The sequence below is a fragment of the Vulpes lagopus genome, chromosome 19 (genome assembly GCF_018345385.1).
Source record: "Vulpes lagopus strain Blue_001 chromosome 19, ASM1834538v1, whole genome shotgun sequence".
Taxonomy (NCBI): Eukaryota; Metazoa; Chordata; class Mammalia; order Carnivora; family Canidae; genus Vulpes; species Vulpes lagopus.
Window position 1 is genome coordinate 33,766,309 of NC_054842.1, and position 15,353 is coordinate 33,781,661.

General features: G+C 34.8%; 1 protein-coding gene across 1 annotated transcript in view; it reads right to left on the reverse strand.

Annotated features, from left to right (window-relative positions):
- The window catches only part of STAG1 (stromal antigen 1), a 401,833-nt gene that overhangs the window by 265,956 nt on the left and 120,524 nt on the right, over positions 1–15,353 (reverse strand). The window contains exons 2-3 of the mRNA XM_041733757.1: positions 14,263–14,373; positions 3,713–3,815 (exon numbers count right to left, since the gene is read on the reverse strand). Of these exons, the coding sequence (XP_041589691.1) occupies positions 3,713–3,815; positions 14,263–14,291 (132 nt within the window). The 5' untranslated portion in view covers positions 14,292–14,373. The remainder of the gene's footprint in view (positions 1–3,712; positions 3,816–14,262; positions 14,374–15,353) is intronic.

Here is a 15,353-nt window from a genome sequence, read left to right on the forward strand (position 1 = left end):
CAGAAAGTCCTTATACTATTTGTTTCATGTGGCTGAGTAAACAAAACTAGAGACCATGAAGTCTTCTTTAAAAATATAAATATTAAAACAACAGAAAGTATGTATCAATCACAACTTAGAATTGTCCTAAATGGAGCCAGCTGACTGAAAATGTCCAAGCAACCTTCAGAACAGGTACTGGAGCATATGTCAAACCTGATCACTCTGACAATTACATCACTCAATATGAAATAGAAAATATAAAATCTCTCAACATAAAATATAAAATCTCTCAATATAAAATAGCTTGGCACTTTGGCATTCTCGATAGACAGACTTTGGGAGTTTAAAATGCAAGTTCAAAACGTAGCTTTGCCACTTAAATACTGTATGTGACCCTAGGTGGATTAGTACTTCATACTTTTCTATTTTGTAAACTGCACATAAGACTATGTCATTATACTGATGTTACAATTAAATGACATAAATACCATCAGGTTAGTGCAAAGCCAGAGGAGAAATTCATGAAGTTGTGTTCTTTCCATGGTCAACAAACAGGCTTAAGTCCGGTGGAAGTGAGTATAGATACCCATGTGAACTAATGAGTGTGAAGATATGGACTAAAATCTAACACAAGTCTCTGGAATGCACTATCCTATCCTCGTAAACTCATTTTCAATTTTATTAACATGGGATGAACATGTACTATTTACCTACTAGATTATGGAGTAGCAATTTTAGTAGAATTAAATCATCTTTTAACCACAAAAGAGCTCAGTTTGAATATGCATACTTCTTCTCAACAAGGAAAACAAAAATATTATACGAATGCAGCTATACACATATCAAAATTAGCCAAGTTCTAAAGAATAACACAACAGCCTGCTGAAGGGATGATAAATTCTCTTCAGGAAGAAAAAAAAAAGTTTTTGAAGAAGGAAGCACTTAATTGGAGTCTTATAAAGAATTTCAACTGAAGGAAAACAAATTCAAGTAAGCAATCATATAGGCAGTTCATTCTCCAACCTTCAAGCAAGTTTAGTCTTATTTACAATTTGCACCTCTTTAACTCATTTGAATCCTAGTGAAAACAATGTAACTTGCCTATAGCCTGAGAAATAGTAAGGGGAACTAGATCAGTGTCTAAGTGTAGAGCTCTTGAACTTTTCCCAAAATGCTTCATAAGGAATTCTACCACCAAATATTCTAACAAAATTGAGAAGTATTATAAAGACTAACTTTAGTGTATGTCTTTTCCTCTACAATTTTTTTCCTTTTAAATAAAGGTGGAATATAAGAGTGTAGAGAAAATGGCAGAAGTCATCCCTCCAACCTTTTTTAAAACTAAGATTATGCTAGAAAATTAAAGGTTATGAAGATTCATTGAAGCTAATTAAAAACTGAAGCAAAGAAACATGGATAGAATACCAATAATACACAAAAAAGTCTTAAGTCACAAGGACATATTTATAATAACTGGTTAATATGACAATCAATTCCAACAAGTAGATTTTATTTGCATCATAATTCAAATCAACAAACTATACTTTAAAAATAGTAACATTTATGAAATAATTATAAACTTTAAAGTAGTTAATTTGATTATGTATATACAATGTTTTTATTTTGAGATATGATAATGATATGTATTGTTAAATAAAAATAAATCAAACCTTGGGCAGAGGAACTAAATAGACATTTTTCCTAAGAAAACATACAGATGACCAACAGACCAATGAAAAGATGCTGAACATTAATAATCATCAAGGAAATGCAAATCAAAACCACAATAACGTATCACAACAGTTAGAATGTCTAGTATCAAAAAAAAAAACAAGAAACAACAAGTGCTAGCAAGGATGTGGAGAAAGGGAACTTTCATGTACCATTAGTGGGAATGTAATTGGCATAGCTACTATGAAAACCATTACGGAGATTCCTAAAAAAATTAAAAATAGAAATGCCATATGACCTAGTATTTCCTCCACTACTGGGTATTTACCCAAAGCAAACAAAAAGATTAATTCAAAAAGATATATGTACCCCTATGTTCATTGGAGCATTATTTAAAATAGCTAAGATACAGAAAAAATCTAAATTGTCCATTGATAGATGAATCGATTAAAAAAGATGAGATACACACACACACACACACACACGAATATTATTCAGCCATAAAGAAAACTGAAATCTTTCTATCGGTATGGCAAATGGATGGACATTCATACAACATGATTGACCTATAGGGTATTATGCTAAGCAAAATATGTTAGATGGAGGAAAACAAATACCATATGATTTCACTTATATGTGAAACCTAAAAAAAAAACAAAAACAAAAAAGAAAGAAACAGATTCATAAATACAGGGAACAAAGTAGTGGTTGCCAGAGGGGCAGGGGAAGGGGTGGGGAGGGGTTGGAGGAGCAAAATAAGTACAAGGGATTAAGGGGTACAAATTTCCACTTAGAAACTAAATTAGTAACAAGTATTTTAAAATACAGCATAGGGAATACAGTCAATAATATTATACTAATATGGGACACTTGGGTGGCTCAGCGGTTGAGCATCTGCCTTTGGCTCAGGGTGTGATCCGAGAGTACAGAGCTCGAGTTCCGCATCGAGGTCCCTGCAGGGAGCCTGCTTCTCCCTCTGCCTATCTCTGCCTCTCTATGTCTCTCATGAATAAATAAAATCTTTTTTAAAAAAAGTATTGTACTAACACTGTATGGTGACAGGTAGTAATTATACTTATCACGGTGAGCACTGCATCATATACTGAATAGTCAAATCACAATGTTGTGAACCTGAAACTAACAAAACATTTTACGTCAACTATACTTCAATAATAAAAGTTTTAAAAAGAAAAGGCAAGCATGTGTCTTTTAGAAATGCATTCTGAAATTTTTACAGGTGGAATGATGATGACCTTGAAAATAAAATGGGAAGGAAATAAGGGATGGAGAAATGAAACAAGATTAGCAATGACTTGATAGCTGTTATAGCTGGGTAATGATTATACAGAGAGTTCATTATAATATCGTGCCTCTCACAAAAGGAGACTGAAATTTTCCAGAAGAATATTCACAAAATAGAAAAAAATGGCTAATACCAAATCATATCATAAAAATGAGTGTAGAATAATATAAACCTTAACCCTTGACATAGTGAGTGATACCGTCTCTGAGAGCTTATGCTACCTTAAACTGAATAATGACTGGTGTACACAAAAATATATAAAGATACCCCTCTAGAATAAGAATATCCAGAATTAAAAAAAAAAAACAAAAAAAAACAAAAAAAAAAAAGAATATCCAGAATTCTTCTTAACTTCTCCATCATGTATCAATGAGAATATATTCTGACACTAGGCCCAAATCCCAAACTAATACTACCAAAATGCATGCTTAGGAGCTCACAAGAAAGCAACAATTCCCTCTAAAAATCAGGGAAGTCATAATTAACTACATCTCATTTCATATTAATCATTTTCTCCATGTCTTTACATGGATCACAATTTATTTACAAGTGCAGCATGGAGAGCAAAAAAGACGAAAATCAAGCTCCTTTTTCTGATCACTGTCAATCCAATTCATAAAGCAAAGTTTTCAAGAATCTCTAATATGCCACCAAAATTTTTTAAAAGTATTAACAGAACTAGAATTAACAAGCAGCTTATATGAAGCCCCTTTACTCAGTAAACATTACAAGAACAAAGACAAGTATAATACATACTGGAGGCCGACCAGGACGACCCCTTTTTCTTTTTCCTTTGATCTCTGTCTCTTCAAGTTCACTGCCAGCATCAGAATGGGCAGTAGTTTCATTAGTTGAATCCCTAGAAAATGTGATATATTATTTTAGCGAACAAATTAATTCATACAAACAATGCAGTTTTGTTCTACTATTTTCCTTACCTCCTGGAACATGGCTGTTAAAAAGTGTTTTTTCTTCCACTTCCAGAAAAAAATCCTGGAAACTGAAAATGTTATCCTTCCTGCCTGTATCACATAACACTGAGTGACAAGAACCCTCAAATTGACAGAGAAACAAAGAGAAAGAAATGATTGTGGAAATGGCAGCTGCTACACAAAATATAAATGAAAATTCAGTTGTAAAAGATGAATTTATCAATACAAAAAAATGAAGTCTTAGGAAGAATATTATTCATTTTATAAAATGAAAGTCAATAGAGTACTAGTAAAAGTTTAACAACCGGCTCTTCAAAAAAATATGCACATAAATGATGAGAAATGTTACTGATATAAAAGATATATAACAATGTACTGACAATTTAAAAATGTACAGTATTCTTATTGTAAATTCCATATAACTAATCGATTAATATAAAATTATAATTTGTCACTCTTGTATCCATACTTAATGTTTGGTTGAAACCAATGAACACACACAGTTCTGACATGAAAAATCATTGATATTCATGTTCACTTAATGAACAGGATACATGGAATGACAGACTTTTTTGAGAGCTTCACTCATTAGTCAATGCTGTGGGCAATTTCTTTACTTAATCAGTAACAGTTCTCAAAATACTGGAAATATAATTCTTAACTATGTGTGTTATTATACTGTAATGGCTATAAATGTGATATACCTTTAATCTACAATATTAACAATAATTTCATCACTTTAAGTCTATAGACAAATGAAAAAATAATAAATTAAGCCCTAACCTGTAGTGTTTGCTGATTTTCATAATGTAAATACTCCTACCATAATTTCAAACTACCAAAGGGCTATCAACAGAGTTGAGAAGTAATAAACAGTAGTACACCACTAAAAAGTATTTTTACCATATAGATATAATAGATGTAAATAAAATATTCAAGAGCATAGAAAACAGTAACATGTAAACTAATGAGAAAGTGGTGAGTTTTGAGAATTTATTACTTTTATTTTTAATATGATTTATTTAATTTTAAGTATATAAAACTTAACTTTTTATAATGACAAGGTTAATTTAACTGGGTCACAAAATTCCTGGAAATTTAATATTCAGCTCCCCAGGACAGTACAGGTTGGCTCCACCACATCACTGAAAAGATATAAATAGTATGAACAACTCCTCTAAATCTTGTTACTAACAGTATAAAGAATCTGCATTAAAATTGCAAATACAAAAAAGAGAACACAGCAAAGGGGAATATGACACACAACTTACTATTTCTCCATCTGCTTCACTGAAAGCTCTCAGTTCCATTTCCTCTTTGTGTCAATTGCCTAAAGCTCAATTCTTTAATGTCTGCCACTCCTCCCTTTATACCATACTCTCTGGAAGATCTAATCCACTTGATGCATAGCTTCTATAACTTCAACATTATCAATAGACCTTTTCACCCATTTCTCCATAGACAGACAAAGGGCTAATAGACACATGAACAAACACTCAACATTACTCAGCATCAGGAAAATACAAATCAAAACTAATGAGATGCCACCTCACACCAGTCAGAATGGCTATAATTAACAACTCAGGAAACAACAAACGTTGGTGAGGATGCGGAGAAAGGGAAACCCTCTTACACTGTTGGTGGGAATACAAACTGGTGCAGCCACTTTGGAAAACAGTATTGAGGTTCCTCAAAAACTTAAAAATATAACTACCCTACAACCCAGCAATTGCACTACTAGGTATTTACCAAAAGGATACTAAAATAGTATCCTTGCTGGGGCACATGCAACCCAATGTTTATAGCTACAACGTTCACAATAGTCAAAATATGGAAAGAGCCTAGATGTCCACCAACAGATGAATGGATAAAGAAGATGTGGTGTGCGTGTGTACACGCACACACACACACACATACACACACACACTATAGAATATTACTTAATTATCAAAAAGAATGAAATCATGCCATTTGCAAAAAGGTGGAGAGAACCAGAGGGTATTAATGCTAAGCAAAACAAGTCAGTCTGAGAAAGGCAAATACCATGATTTCACTCATATGTGGAATTTAAGAAACAAAACAGAGAAGGGAAGGAAAAATAAAATAAGATATAAAAACAGAATGAGAGACAAACCATAAAAGACTCTTGATTCTAGGAAACAAACAGGGTTGCTGGAAGGGAAATGGGTAGGAGGATGGGGTAACTGAGTGATGGGCATTAAGGAGGGCACTTGATGGAATGAGCAGTGGGTGTTATATACAACTGATGAATCACTAAATGCTACCCCTGAAACTAATTATATTATATATTTATTAAGTTAAATTTTAATCAAAAGATTTTTGAAAATAGATCTGATCATCTATAATTGAATAAATTCATTTTTAAATCATGTGTAGCACTCTTCTTTGCATGCCACATCAAATTCTCCAAATATCACAAATGAAGTTAACTCCAACACTAATTTATTTCTAGCTGTCTGCTCATGGCAATACAATTAACTGATTTATTTAGTTAATGCACAACTGTACTTTGTTATGCATATTTATCATGGCCACCATTACCCTGTCTTACTCATGTACCTAGAAACGTATCAATCTTCCTCTGTGCCATTAGCTAACAAGTGCTCCCAAGTTGTCCTCAATATAATAATTCTACAATTCTTTCCATGATTATTACCATAGCCATCACTTCCTGAATTAATCTCAACTAATCTATTTCTATTTCCCTCATGCAAGGCATTCTACCATGACATATTGCCAGTAAAATTCTTAACATCACAATACTTCCTTACTGGGCAGCCTGGGTGGCTCAGCGGTTTAGCGGCGCCTTCAGCCCAGGGTGTGATTCTGGAGACCAAGGATAGACTCCCACATTGGGCTCCTTGTGGGGAGCCTGTGTCTCTGCCTCTAACTCTCTGTGTGTCTTTCATTAATAAATAAATAAAATCTTTTAAAAAATAAAATCTTAAAAATAAAAATCTTAAAAAAATAAAAAAACAATACTTCCTTACTTGCAAATCATCAAAGGTGATCTGGTGTTTAAAACTGTAAACTGAAAAAAGATTGAGATTTCTGAGGAAGATGGTAGAGTAGAAGGATCCTAGGCTCACACCAACCCATGGATACACTGAGATAACACCCACAACACCATATATAACCCAGAAAATGATCAAAAGACTGTCACAACAGACTCCCTACAAGTAAATGTAGAGAAGAGGCCACAAAGAGGGTAGAAGGGCAGAGATTTGTTGGGAGCTTAACAGACCCACAGGACTGTCCACGGGAGGGCAAGAAGCCACAGATAACAAGAGAGTAGAAGTAAGACCACACCAGGCACCCCAGGCACCCCATGGATGGAGGACCTGCACTAGGAAGACTAATCACCATAACATTTGGCTTTAAAAACCAGAGTGGCTTAATTTTACAAGTCCTTACAATCTCTGGAGCTTAACACTAGGAACTTTAAAAATAAACAGGCTGCCTCTGGGAGAGCTAGAGGACAAGAGGAAACAGAATCCCTACCTTAAAAAGAAAAAAGCATAAAACAGCATTAACAAACAGCTCGGGAAATACATAACAGAAGCAGCAGTCTGAAAGACGACTTGGGTTAAGGGAAGGAAATTTGTTTACTAATCTCAGAGCATATGCTGGAGAGGTAGGGATCTTTGGGAAACTTCTCCTAGAACAAAATAGCTGGCAGGTACCAGCTGCCATGTATCTCATCCTAGATACATGGACACCTACAGATGTGGTACAAACACATTATCTAGCTTGCTAAAACCCAATGTCCTTGCCTCCATGCTCTCCTGTGGACCTACCCGTCTAACCCGACCTCCACAGGAGACTATCCAAAGCTATACCACAAGCATGGCAGTGTGCAAGCACTTCCAACATAGACTAGTACACCCCAAAGTCACTCCTGCCTGGGGCACAGGGAAGAAAACCACACACGCCAGTTTGACTGCATGCCTGGCAATGGGCAAGATACTCCCCACCAATGAAATGGGTGGGCATAGGGAGAGTGCCCTGCAGGATGGTGCTACTATAGCTCTGGCAAATGCCTGGTCTGATCTAACTCAGTCCCAAGGACACCCAGACAGGCCCACTAATAACAAAGGAACCAAACAGTGCTCAGAATAGACAAAAAGAGCCATTACAGAGGACTAAAATAAAAGCAACTGAGGCTCAACCACAAAAGCAAGATACATAAGACACTCACAGAAGACACCCCTGAAATGAAAGGTTCAAGTGAACAGGGGACACTGCACTGTAGGGAACTACAGGACCTCTTACTCATAAGGCCATTACTTCCAATGGGAGGAGATGTAGCTGACTTTCCTGAAACAGAGAAACAGACACAGAGAGAAAAAATGAGACAGAGGAATATGTCCAAATAAAAGAACAGGGCAAAATCACAGCTAGAGAACTAAATGAAATGGAGGTAATATACCTGAGAGAGGTTTTAAAGTAATAGTCATAAAGATACTCACTGGACTTGAGAAAAGAGTAGGGGACCTCAGAGAAAGTTTTAACAAAGAGATTAAAAAATATAAAAAAGAACAAAACAGAGATGAAGAACTCAATAATTTAAATTAAAATACCCTAGAGGGCATAAACTGTAGACTAGAGGAAGCAGAAGAATGTATCAGCAACTTGGAGGACAGACTAATGAAAACCAATAAAGCTGAACGAGAGAAAAAAATAATAAATGAAAACAGACTTAAGGAATTCAGTGACACAAGTATAGTAACATTTGCATTATAGGGATCCCAGAAAAAAAAAATGGAGAGAAAAGGGGGCATGAAATTTGAAAAAATAATAGGTGAAAACTTCCTGAATATGGGGAAGGAAACAGAAATCTACAACCAGAAAACACAGAGAGCCCCCAACAAAATCAAGCCAATGAGGTACATGCCAAGACACCTAGTAATTAAAATGGTAAAAGTAGTGATGAATTTTTAAAAGTTGCAAGAGAAAAGAAAACACATACAAGGATAACTCCAGAAGGCAATCAGCTGATTTTTCAGCAGAAACTCTGCAGGCCAATAGAGAGTGGCATAATATATTCAAAGTGCTGAAAGAAAGAAACCTACAAGCAAGAATACTCAATCCAGCAAGGCTATTGTTCAGAATAAAAGGAGAAAGAAAGAGTTTCCGAGACACACAAAAGTTAAAGAAGTTCATGACTACTAAACCAGTCTTACAAAAAATATTAAAGGGGACCCTCTGAATGGAAAAGAAATACCATAGAGCAAGAGTAAGAAAAATAAGCAGTAAAAATAAGTAGGTTTTTAAAATTTAGTCAAGGATTCACAAAAGCATTGAAATCACTACACTTAACCCTGAAACTATCATAACAATATATATTCATTATACTGAAATGAAAGTTTTTACAAAACTTATTATAAAGATAAAATAAAATTATAAATAATATTGATCTAGTCCAGGGCTACACCGTAAATATATTAGGGTTGGGGATCTGAAAATCTCTCTACCACTCAACTCTAGCATCATAGCCTGAATAAAGCCATACCTACTATGTAAGTGAGTAGACATGGCTGCAGTCCAATAATATTCATAAAAGCAGGAATCTGAGCCACTAACAGTCATCAATTTCTGATCTAGTTCATCTTATTCATCTCTGCTAAAGAACAAGTCATACTTTCTTCCTCAATATAGACCAAATAGATTATGTTAAGATATACCGTGTGCTACTTATATCTATAGTGCATATCTAGAATATGCACAAAAAACTTTAAGAAAACATTATTATATCAATACAGATAAACAAATGAAAGATCTGAAAATGTGATAATCTTGTTCATAGTCACATACCTAGGAGATGGCACAGTCCAGTTAGATCTCAAGGTAAACTTGAATTCTCTATCTCCATAACAGAATACTAGACCGCAAATATTATGTTTTCCTTTTGCTCATTTGTGGACAAAATCTACTAGTGCTTTTGATACTTTAAATCACAAAGCAACTATAAGAACAGGTTTGTTCTAGCATATAATATGTAATGTGTTAGTGAAACAATTTATCCTCGAGCACTACAGTTTACTGATATGAAAAAGATATAATTTATTTTCTAATTCTGCCAACTGCAGCCAATTTAAATGGTGATGGCTATTACCAACAATTACTAATACATTCCAATTAGTATGCATGTTTATTAGAATATGTAACACATATATAATTTAATTTCAAGCAATAGCAAGTACATAAGAATACAAGGAAGAGTTTCACATTACCACAAACTAACTCTGAATCCCAACCTGCAGCATAACATTTTTAACAGTCTGAGCACTACCCTGCCCTATTTATGTTTTTGCATATATAAATACATATCAAAATATTGTATTTGTTTTATTGTTTTACTTTCTTCTTCTAACTATATTTGTTTTAAATTTTTTAATTAATAAGAATCTTCCATACCAATACACAGAATTCCTGAATAGTACTCCATGAAACATAGGAAATTGATTTAATTACTTCCCTATCAGTGAGCACTTAGACTATCTCTAACTTTATTTTACTTTAAAGATTTTATTTATTTATTTAAGAGCGAGCAAGAGAGGGAGAGAGAGCACAAAAGGGGAAGCAGACTCCCAGCTGTACAGGGGGCCCAGTGCTGGCACCCTGAAATCATGCTCTGAGCTGAAGGCAGACACTTAACTGATTGAGCCACGCAAATGCCCCATCTGTCTCTAGATTTACACTATTAACAGAGCTAAAACAATTGTCCTTGTACAGTAACTCTGATTACACAGTAACAAATTTCTCTCTAGAACAGACACAGAATATTTGATCAAAATTTCAAATTTTCAGGGCGCCTGGGTAGCTCAGTAATTGAGTGTCTGCCTTTGGCTCAGGTCATGCTCCCAGAGTCCTGGGATTGTGTTCCGCATTGGGGTCCCCGCTGAGAACCTGCTTCTCCCTCTGCCTATGTCTCTGCCTCTGTGTGTTTCTCATGAGTAAATAAATAAAACCTTTTAAAAAAAAATTCAAACTTTGACCTACTGCCACAAAAAACCTACAAGGTCCTGTTACTGGCTAATGTTCACATTTATAAGACTACTAAAGAGTAATTAAAAGAATTGAAGAATCAGATAAAAAAATAAATTTTATTCCCTAAAACTCTCTAAATTCTGTCTACATCCCTCCATTTGCACAGTAATTACTTCGGTTCAAGTTGTCAAAATAACTGGCTTGCATACTACATATCCTCCTCCTAATAGGTCTCCTTGCTTCAACTATTGCCAAATAATCACTATACTACCAAAAATATATTGCCAAAAAATCACTATACTAGTGATTTTCTAAATCTCTCCATGCATCTCTTTCATGCTTAAAATCCTAAAGTGACTTCCTACTGTCCCTAAAAAGAAAAACTCAAAATTCCTAGTATCATTTAAGAAGGTTCCTGTATGATACAGCCCCACTCTACTCACAAGCCTTAATCTCACATCATTCTCCATCCCCAACCCTGAAGAAAGAAAAGAAAGAAAAGAAGAGCTTTGTTTCAGTCTCTCAAACATACCATGGTTTCTCCTAACTCAGGATCTCTATACATGCCATATCTTCAGTCTAAAATTAATACCCTGATCCCTTCTTCTCAAACCTTTCATCTGCTTCAGTTAAGCTCAACTGTCTTTTCCATAGGAAAGTAGCTAAATCAAGGCATATGGAAATTTTTCAAAAAATTCTCTAATTTACCTTCCTAGCACCCACAATAGCAGATCTATACATTTATGATTATGTCATTTATACCTATATATATAAGCTTCATAACACCACAGACTGAATCTCTACTACATGCTCTTTCTCCCCAGAAACTAACATACTTTCAGGTACTATACTATGTAGGAAAATATAAAAATATGTGGTAACTGATAATATTTCACAATGCCTAATAGTAAAAACATCACTAAGGTGACAAATTCATCAGTGATAATAATATCTAAGTAAGCCAAGAAATAACAAGGTCACTCACAGGAATTACCTTTCTTGATCTACTTATAAAAACCATTACTGAGGGATCCCTGGGTGGCGCAGCGGTTTGGCGCCTGCCTTTGGCCCGGGGCGCGATCCTGGAGACCCGGGATCGAATCCCACATCGGGCTCCCGGTGCATGGAGCCTGCTTCTCCCTCTGCCTATGTCTCTGCCTCTCTCTCTCTCTCTGTGTGACTATCATAAATAAATAAATAAAAATTAAAAAAAAAAAACATTACTGAACTAAACATTAAGAACTGAGTCAGAATATTTTTGTTTTTAAGGGCACTGTAGACATCAATTTCTTTTCTTTTTCTTTAAGTAGGCTCCACGTCCAGCATCGAGCCCAAAATGAGGCTTGAATTAACAACCCTGAGATCAAGAGCTGAGATCAACTGAGCCACCCAGGCACCCCAAGACTGATTTCTAATTTATTGTCTTCACTTTACAAATGAAGGAAACTAACATTTACAGACACAAAGAAATACATCTCCTTTCACTTATAATGCAGACACAGTATTGCTGGCTGGATTAAACAAGATAACATATGCTGCTAAAATATCTGTCGAAATCCTCAAAGAACTGTATGCCCCCAATAAATGTTCCCTAGATCTCAACATGGCCAAGAGTACTATCTCCCACTGACAGATTGAAAGCAAAGTTCATTTACCCCCTAACAGATCACAACTACGCACTATCCATAATCATAATACAGGTTTACATTCACAAGAAAATGATGTTAAATACTACTGTGCTGATACATCTCTTTAAATACAGTATTTACTTAAATACAACCTCTGTCCCATATTTAATTAAAGACATATTTTCTAATGGGCCTACCTAATACTCAATGGTATAAGATTAAAAAGTGCAGTTTAGGCAGAAACTAGGGTTATTCTGTTAAGTGTAGTGCTAGAAGAAAAGCAAAGAACATTAGGAAACCGACCCCAACTCTGAGGGGAAAGAGGAGCTTTACTGGAGGCATGGCACATCAGCTAAGACCTACAGGATTAGTGAGCTAGCCAGGTAAGAGCTGAGGTAAGTAGGCACTGCAGGTAGGACAAAGATTTAAAAAAAAGAAGAAAAAAATATTATGTGGAGATCTCCAAAATTCTTCAAGTTAGAGAGTATTAAAACACATGAGTTAACTAATTAGAAAGGGCTTAAATTTTATCTCCTATATTTGGGTGGAAAAAGAAACATAGGTATGGATACTTTTTCTTTTTTTTTTTCTTTAAAGATTTTATTTATTTATTCATGATAGACACAGAGAAAGAGAGAGAGAGAGAGAGAGAGAGAGAGAGAGAGAGAGGCAGAGACAGACAGAGGGAGAAGCAGGCTCCCAGCAAGGAGCCCAATGTGGGACTTGATCCCGACCCCAGGATCATGCCCTGAGCCAAAGACAGATGCTCATGCGCTGAGCCACCCAAGGGTCCCAGGTACTGATAGTTTTTTCAAACAGGTAAAGAAATTTAGACAGCTTTTCTTTGTCTTAGATACCTGGAGGAAAAAAACAAGGCCAGGTAACCAATTAAAAAGGTGCCTATGATCTCTTAGGAAAGAGGTATATAAAAAACTGGGACAATAAAAATATAAATAATTACATAAACTGTTAAATCATTTTCATTATATTTAATCCATTTTGCTCATAGAAGATCACAGTATGAAAAAAAAAGAAAAAAAAAAGGAAGATCACAGTATGCAGATTCCTAATTTGCATCTTGATGAAATCTACAAAAGGCAAAGTATCTGCTACTACACTGAATTTCCCAATGAATACAAAATAAAACCCAATTCTAGATCTGTCCTAGAACTCCAACAAATCTAAAGAGATGCTACCAGAAATGCCAATGCAACCAGAACGGCCCAACATCATCAATCTAAGGAAAAGAAGGTGGGGGAGGTGGGAGAGTATGTGTCAGAGAAACAGTATGATGTAGGAGTTAATAAACTTCTATAAACAGTCCAAAAAAATATTTACATTTTGCAGGCAATTCACTCTCTATTACAACTTCTGGCACAAAAGCAGTCAAAGAATTTGTAAAAGAAAGAGAGTAGCTCTGTATTGGTAACACTTTATTTATAAAACAAAGAAAAAAAAAAAAAAAACAGGCAGCATTCCAGATTTGGTCCGTGGGTCATTGTGTGGAGACTCCTGATAAGGACAGTAACATCTTCTTTATTCAATACCACAAAAATACTGCTAATACAATAGCAAGGGTCTTGCACAGATATGGTAATTGTACAATCTAATAGCTGTTTGATCTCAGGCATATTGGTCAAATATCAGAGAACCTACTTGATAGGTCTTATTAAAGAAAGCATTTCATACATAAATGTCGTATTTTTTTAAAACATAAGAAAACTGTAATACTTACTGTAACACTGGTAACTCTGAAGTAATCATTGCTGAAGAGGTCTTTCCACAATGGAGCAAAAGAATCAAGGCTGTACAATTCAAAACTTTTTAAATAACCTCAAAGTCAATCCTGTTAATTAAAAAAAGAAAAAGACAATTATTTTATTTCCAGCTTTACTAAGATATAATTGATAAATAAAACCGTACAATATTTAATGCATATGTGATGATTTGATACATGTACACATTGTGAAGGGCTTTCCCCATCAAATTAATTAATATATCCATCACCTCACATATATACCTTCTTTTCTGACTGTGAAAACACTTAAATTCTACTCTCAGCGAATTTCCATTATATAATTCAGTGTTATCAACTGTATGTTACCACATTACACATTAGATCTTCAGACCATATTCATCTGAAACTGAAAGCTTTACCCCTTAACCAGTCTCTTACTATTTCAAACACCCCCAGCCCTGGCAAAGACTTTCTACACTCTTTCTATGAATTCGACTTATGTAAGTGATGCCATTTGATATTTCTCTTTCTCTGACTTATTTCACTTAGCGTAATGTCCTCCAGGTTCATCCATGTTGTCACAAATGACAAGATTTCCTGTAAGACAAAATACTATTCCATTGTATATAAAATATGCACCAGCTTTTATTTATTCATTCATCAATAACCATTTAAATTTTCTGTAACTTGGCAAATATAATGTTGTCATAAACATACAGACATGTTTTCAGGATGATAATTTCACTTCCTTTGGAAATGGACTCAAAGTAAGACTGCTGGATCACATGGTAGTTTTAATTGTTTGAGAAACCTCCATACCATTTCCTATAGAAGCTTTCTTAATTTATATTCCCACCAATACTGTAAAAGGTTCAGTTTTCTCCACCTCACCAGCATTTACCCCTAACTTTCTGATAACAGACATTCTAACAATTATGAGGTAGTATTTCATTGTGGTTCTGATTGCATTTTGCTGATAATTAGTAATGTTAAACACCGTTTCATCTACCCATTGGTCATTTATGTCTTCTTAGAGAAAATGTCTACTTAAATCCTTTGAAAAAAATATTTTAAAGTAAAATGAATAC